Genomic DNA, 7,760 nt, shown 5'->3' on the forward strand with positions numbered 1-7,760 from the left:
TTTTAAATGGAAAAAGTACTGTGATCGTGGTTTTCAGTCCTCTGTGTTAAATATACACGCACGAGGCTGCTTTCTTTATTAAAAGTGCTGTGTGTTAGTTTTTTACTCTTCTAAAGCCAAAAGAGAACATGTTTGTAGATACTTAGGAAACATGTTATGTTTTCATAGCTGTTTCTTTAAAAAAAACAAAATGCTGTAGCCAGTAATTCTACTCTGAAATGTGCGTTCAGGGGCGGGATGCCTTCGTTTTTTGCCGTACCCATTTAAACCGCTGGCTGTCATGCATCTTTAAGCAAATAAATTCATACGTATCATAAACGTATGCGCCCTGTTGTGGCCTCAGGAGAGAAGCCACAAGCTTTTTCCCATAATTAGTTTAATATAATTAAAAAACTGATGAGTACAAAATTTGAATGTAGCTTTTCAGCCAAGCTGAAGTGACGGCACGATATGTAGATATTAGGTATAGCGTGGTAAAGAGTCAGAGCTCGATAGGTATATAGAGCGACAGAATGCAATGCGTAGAAAAAGCATAATAGATATGTCGAAAGAGCGATAGCTAAAGACTCAGAGATGGCTTGATAACCAGAGATCAACAGAGCATGATATGTAGATGGATTATGATATGATAGTGTGACACAGATATATAGTGTTCGATATGTAGATAGGCTCTCTGAATATATGGTATGGATATAAAGACGTAAGCAGCAAGGCGGAAAAAAAGCGTAAATTGGAATCAGATGTGGGGAGAAAAGATAAATATCAGATGTGAGTGATAGAGAGAGAGTGCAGAGTTTCAACAGTGAGTCAGTCTGCTTGTATTACTGTGATTATAGAGAGCTTCTGCAGTGGAGAGAGAGAGAGAGAGAGAGAGAAGGTTGTGCACGATTTGCTGTCTTCTCTAGGATACAGCTCGCTCCCCTCTTCGTCTCAGTGCTCCTCTCTCTTCCCACTCTCGCGTATCCGATCCGTCTCTCCCGCACAACTCCTCCGTTTCTCAAGAACTCCGAGGATGAGTCCTTCAGAAACCTCCAGCCGCAGACGCCCGTTCTCCAGCTCATGGCTGCCCAGGACGACCCGACACTCTTGGGCTTCCCTCGCGCGGACCTGCCCCCTGTGAACTGGATCCAAAGCAGAGCAGCGCTCCTTTAGAGTGAGTATCGTTGACGACGCGCGAGTTTGTTAACGCCGAACCGCGGAGAGAGATTAGCCCGATGCGCGTTTTCGCCGCGAGCTGTTATTCGCGTGCGACTCCTTGTTGCACGCTGTCGTTAGTGAGCGTACAGAAGCTGAGAATGCGTCCAGGTGGCGTCTCAGATGGGCGCAGAGAGAGAGTGGATGCCAACACAGATGCCGACGCCGTCAGCGCGTGAACTCTCACTGCGTGTCATGACACCAGGTCTGTGCAGAACATCGCTGGTAAACCCAGCGCAACGCAACGCTGCTGACTTATTCTCTAGCTACTGCGTCAAAAGTATCCAAGTTGAGTGTGCACAGATTATGCTGGTACTTTATTTTGACCCTAGCAACCGCACGGCGATGCCCCGGCAACCAGCTGGAGTTTTGCACCACTCGCATTTTCTTCAGCAAAATCAAATATTTATTGATTCCCGGCCGCGCAGTTCAGGTAACCGGTCCGTAGAGTGTTCAGGGGGAAAAATACAGTATGTGGGTGTATTGAAATAGAAACGCATGAGAAAAAGAGTAGCAAGAAGGTGACAGAATGGACTTATTTCTATGGAAACAGCACTTTCCTCTCTTTCTCCCTCCTCCCTCTATGCGCAGCTACTGAAGACTCATATGGAGGTTTTTTTAAGTTCCCCATTGAAAAGAATCCGATAATGCGTTGAGCGCGTTCTGAAGGGAAGTGCATCCATGCCGATCGTTTCTTAGATGCGTTAACAAAGTGAAAAGTTGCTCCCAGACACGCCCATATGCCGCATCACTTCCTGTGTTTACCTCATTCTGTTGCCACTGACGTGAAGTCCTCTAATCCGGCGGCTGGAGATTTCAGGAGAATCGTGTCTTTCTGTCGCTCAAGCTGTTATTAAGCCACTTAAACTGTCTGGATCGGCTCCGTTTCAGAACACATGCCCAAGCAAATAGACGAAACATTTGGGACTTGCTAAACCTGCTAATATTAGTATAGTTAGTCAGTTCGGTTAATCTCTCCTGCTTTTTGGTTTTAATCGCTCTCGTGATCCTAAACCAGCAAACGCTCCTAAATGATCTTTGGTGACCTGTCATTATTTGTGTTTTTTTTGCGCTCAACACGTACGATTCTGGACTTATACGTTATTTGAATGGCATTGGGATGTGCATGGATCCTCATTAACATTAATGCAGAGCTGTCTGAAAGTGTGTGTAAGTTTGACAGTGAGATGATTTCATGCAGCAGCCTGCGGTGTGTCGTGATGCACACGCTCGGTAATCCTCGGGAGCTTTTCATCTGCTCTCAGACACGATACCACACACACACACACACACACACACACACACTAATAACTGATTATTATTTTTGAGAAATAATGTTATTGACGCAAGCTGATCAGGTAAAGGCTTGGTGTGGTCGTGACTGCAGCTCAGATGGCATGTATTCTATGGTTATAGAAAAAAACACGAGAAAAAGTGTTATTTTTATCTTTCCGCACAGAAAGTGTTACTGTGAATGAACTCATGACCTTAACACCTGATGCACGCATTCATGAGGTTACTGAAACAGTCCCTACAGAGAATCTGTCTATCTGTCTATCTGTCTATCTGTCTATCTGTCTATCTGTCTATCTGTCTATCTATCTATCTATCTATCATCCATATTCAGATTTTTAGGCGATCACTCAGAATGCCCTACTGTTTGTATGTTTATGTATTTACATTTAAATTATTTTAATTTATTAAATTTTTTCACTTCATATATTTGCATATGTATTTCAGTTTTTTTTGTCTGTTGTTCTGTCTTATTTATTGAACTTATATAATTTATTTGCATTTTAATTTTAATTTATTCATGTATTTTTACTTAAATTTGTTCGTTTTACTTTATTGCATTTGTTTTCATTTGCTTATTTTACTAATTTATTTATTTACTTTTTAATCGTTTTTTTATGTGTTTGCTCATTTTATTGTATTCAATGTATTATTTTATTTATTTAATTTGTCCATTTTATGTTACTTATTGAATATTTATTTTACTTCCTCTACTTATTTTATTTTAGTTTTTCGTGTTTTTTTTTTTAATGTTTCTTTATTTTATTCTATTGCATATATTTTAATGTTATTTATTTGTTGATTTTGTTTTTAGCTAGCTCTAGCCACATCAAAGAATGATGGTCAAGTGTTAGACCTGTTATCCACGTATTAAACATCAATTATACCTCACAAGTTCAGTCAGTCATCGCAAGTTTTGGTTTGCGTTAATACTCCGTGATGTTAGATGATCAGTAATTTTATATTCATTCAGGCCTTTGGCATGTCAGTGTGTCATAACTTTTAAAATATTCTGCTTATGCGAACTCTTGTGTTTTTCATCCCCTTTGGTCAGAGTTTCTTGTTTGTTTCCTATTTCTCCACAGCTGAATTTTTCTTATTCCCCCTCCCCAGAGATCAGTATTAGCTGAGAGATCAGAATAATTAAATCATGCCTCATCTTGAAACACTGTGTTGATTTTTCCACGTACTAAATTATGCATCCAGCTGGCTTCAGAAGTATAATCATATTTTTGCGTGACCATTTGCATGTCGTGGTGATGTAACCCGCAGTATGTTCGGCGGTCTTCAGGAAAAATGCGCTAAACATAATGTTTGCTTTCAAAGTCTTGAACTTCACAGATCGTAGATCGTAGTTAAAATGCATATCTTTTTTTTATTATTTAAGTGGTTTGCATGTCATAAATAATATCTGTGAGAATTTTAAACACTGTAGTCAAAGGTTTTTACAGAGTCACGGGATCTTCAGCAGGTCTGACGTGTGTGTGTGTGTGTGTGTGTGTGTGTGTGTGTGTGTGTGTGTGTGTGTTCCTGAAGGCTGCACGTTTCTGTGAATGTGAACACGAGTTCACACCGCCGCTTTGGGTTCAGAAAGCGATTCCATAAGCATCTTTTGAGTTGTGTGTGTGTGTGTGTTTTGTAATCTATAAGCCTCCTAACGCTGAATTGTAAAGCCTCAGGCTACTGAAAGAAAAAGCCGAAGAGAGAGGGAACGATATGGAGGAGTAGAGATGCTTGTGCTTTTATTAGGAGCTCCTTTCTTCTGTCGTTCATTTTTTCCCTCCATCTCCAAGGATGCCAAGTAGAGAGTGGCAGTTAGAAACAGTCTGTGCATATCTAATATGATTGGGCTTGTTAAAAATAGACTGCACTATACGCTCCGCGCTGAGCTCGTATGCGCAGAAAGTACTTGCTGCCGTGGGATTCGTAAAGCAAAACGCAGCAAGGATTTGGTATGCGTTCTCGTTCTGGAGACCAGAGAGAATTTGATTGGACGAAAATAGTACGTTCCCCCGAGTGCAGGATGATGTCAGCAGCATTTTGGTTATTTTTTAAACCTTTTTGCTCTTGGTTTTTGTTATGAAAATATTAAGTTACTTTGTAAGTACATATATTTTCACATGTTAGTCTGCAATGTTTGAATGCACTAAAAAAAAATTTGTAGCAAATGTTTTAGACATAATATTCAGAATCAGTTTCCCAACGAATCAGTCACACGAATGATTCAATGACTCGTTCTTCAAATCAGAGCTTGCGCTAAAAAAAAACAGTTCAAAAATGTTTTTATGAATAACTGTTGGAATCAAAAATACAAAAAAAGCGTGTAAAATTATTACAGTTTCAAATAAATGAATATACTTTAAAATCCAGTGATCAAAGCTGATTTTTCAGCGTAATATGCTGATTTACTGCTCAAGAAATATTTCCTATTATTTTTAATGATGAAAACAGTTGTGCTGCTTCATTTTGTCTGTGGAAACTGTGATATGAGGTTTTATTTGATCAGGATTCACAAAGTTCAAAAGAACAGCGTTTGCTTGAAGTCGAAATCTTTCGTAACGATGACTATAAAAGTCACTTTTGATCAATTTAATGCATACTGAATAAAAGCAGTGAGACCTAGAGGATGCTAAAAATGTGCTAAAATCTGACTTGCGTGGAAGCAGGACCATAAATCACACAGATTTGACGCGTTTTATTCAGATCAAGTTGAGTAACAAATAAATGTAATATATATGCAGATCAGATGTGTGTCCCGGCACCGTGTTTCTTTTGTTTCATTGCTTCCTTTTGGAATCAAATTATGTGGCTTTTTGTAATTGCGGTGATTAATTATTTGTTGTTTGCACTCGTATCGTTGGAGCTTCTGAAAAAAGTTCTGGCATCTCCTGGCTTAATTAAAGCCCAAACTGCGCATTAACTGTAACTGTTCTGCTGGTTTTGTTTATTAACAGAACGGCAACTTTTACTAATAACAACAGTCGTCGAAGTCATTTTGTTTTGGTATTATTAAAATTTAAATGTTCTTCTGTGTCTCTTTTTTTCTAGAAAGGGCACGTTCATTCAGACCACGTCTTTCAGCCTAAAAGCCCACAAAGGACAAGACCTTCAGAGCCCAAGCTTTCAGATTGCTAGAGGAACTGCGGTCAATCACACGGAAAGGTACAGTTGAAAGCAAAGTCTTAAGTTAATTCATGGATAATCCAATCCCCGCTTTGTGTACCGATGTCTGTTCTTCTTCTTGCTTCGAAAGATGGAGCAGGAGATTTCAAAAGTGCAGCGTAAGATGTCAGACCTGGAGTCAGTTCTCCAGCAGAAGGACGTGGAGCTCAAGGCTTCGGAAACCCAGAGAACCATCCTGGAACAAGACCTGGCCACCTACATCACCGAATGCAGCGTGGGTTTACTGTTTGCGTGTGGAAATGTGGCGCCCTCTGAATTGCTCGGCGTGGTTTGTGAGGCTCGTGTTGGTTTTCTGTGTCTTTCAGAGCTTGAAGCGCAGTTTGGAGCAGGCCCGCATGGAGGTGTCGCAGGAGGACGATAAAGCTCTGCAGCTCCTGCACGACATTCGAGAGCAGAGCAACAAACTGCAGGAAATCAAAGAACAGGTTTGAACATTTCTGACGTCGTGTTTTGCCACGTCTTTCTAGAAGCCATTAACATTTATGCAGTTAGCAGATGCTTTTATCCAAAGTGACTTTGATTGCTTTAACACGTTTAAAGCTGCATGCATTTTTATCAATTCATACATTCCCTGATTATCAAATTTTGTCATTGTAGAGCGGTACTGACTTGTTTTTGGATATGCAGGGAACACAAAAATTCAAATTTGCAACAATGTCTGGCCGTCTAAGACGTTGACTGGTTTATTTCTTCATTAGAGAAACATAACGTTACATCGCCGTCTCAGCAACCGATGCTCTGCAGTGAATGGGTGCCGTCAGAATGAGAGTCCAAACAACATCGCAATCATCCACACCACTCCGCTCCTTCAGTTAACATCTACTAAAAGTGTTTCTAAGAAACAAGTCCAGCATTAGGGTGTTTTTAACTTCAAACTGTTGCTTCTGGGCAAAATATCCATAACTCTTGAATCTATAATAATGTTTCCATTATTGAATCCATAATCCATCTTGAATCCATAATCTATAATAATGTTTCCTCCGGTGTAAAAGTCATCTGATCCGGAGAGAAATGTGCACAGAGCGAGTACTGTTTACAAGCCAAAAATAGCTCTGAAAACAAATATGTGGGTGGGTTCGGATGTAAGAGGACAACAGGACATGGGCTTTTCCACTTAAGGAAGTGTTACTATTTGCTTATGGACTCGTTAAAGAAAAAAGTTAAAAGCGTCTTAATGACGAGTCTGCTCCTTACAAACACACAGCTTTTCATTTCACGAGACTGGAGTGCTGTAGATTATTTGTGGTTTTTTTAGATGTTTTCATCAGCTGTTTGGCCATTCTGACGGCACCCATTCACCGCTGAGCAAGTGATATAACGCTAGATTTCTTTCAGCAAACGTTCCTTTTTTGTGGAACTACTTACTTATGAAATAAATCGCGACACGAACACAAAATGTTTTCAAAACAAAAGTCCGCAGTGGTTTATCTGCCTCTGACTGACGTAACCAGAGGTTTCAGGATAGTGTGCATTGTGGTTCATTTAAAGTATGTTTATATAATAGAGCATCTTGACACGTGTCTTTGTTTAGCGCTGGGGGGTCTGAGTGAGCATTTTGCAGATTTCTCAGATTATTCCCATAGAGCTTCACGGGCGTCTGCTAATAAGAGCCCTGCTGATAGAGTCCACAGTACGAGTACAAATGATCTCTGTCCGTCTCAGCTTATGAAACACTATCTGAAATAGCGGTGGCCACTTACAGCCACAAGGAAAGTGATGGAGAACGTAAGACTGAGGAATGAGATGTGAAAGTAAGAACATAATGGAAAAACAGCCTGCTTTCTGCCGCTTCTTGCACGTCTCCCTCCGAGCCGGGCTCCATCGCACTGCGGTTGCCATGGAGACAAAAACGGTACCTCACAGTGAAGGATGTTGCAGATGCAGTGGAAATGCTGTCGTGACGAACCGGCAAAGGTCTCAAATTAGCAGCAATCAGACTTTAAATGAAGAGTTCACTTTTCATTTATCCTACAGATTTGATCAAACTCTATGGTTTGATAACATCTGAATTAGGTTTCACAGAACTTTGCTGCCAGTTGATGCTTTCAAATTTCTGCATAGTCAAATTGTCTTTGATTTTTATATATATA

The 7,760-nt window shown here is 40.2% G+C and overlaps 1 protein-coding gene across 1 annotated transcript; it reads left to right on the top strand.

The window, feature by feature from the left end:
- The first annotated feature begins 844 nt into the window (after positions 1–844).
- On the top strand, positions 845–6,116 carry LOC122332383 (citron Rho-interacting kinase-like). Its single transcript, XM_043229686.1, has 4 exons — positions 845–1,153; positions 5,536–5,649; positions 5,741–5,884; positions 5,976–6,116. Exons 3-4 carry the CDS (start codon positions 5,741–5,743, stop codon positions 6,099–6,101), a joined length of 270 nt encoding a protein of 89 aa, XP_043085621.1. The 5' UTR covers positions 845–1,153; positions 5,536–5,649; the 3' UTR covers positions 6,102–6,116.
- Positions 6,117–7,760: the final 1,644 nt, after the last annotated feature.

The sequence above is a fragment of the Puntigrus tetrazona genome, unplaced genomic scaffold (assembly GCF_018831695.1).
Source record: "Puntigrus tetrazona isolate hp1 unplaced genomic scaffold, ASM1883169v1 S000000038, whole genome shotgun sequence".
Taxonomy (NCBI): domain Eukaryota; kingdom Metazoa; phylum Chordata; class Actinopteri; order Cypriniformes; family Cyprinidae; genus Puntigrus; species Puntigrus tetrazona.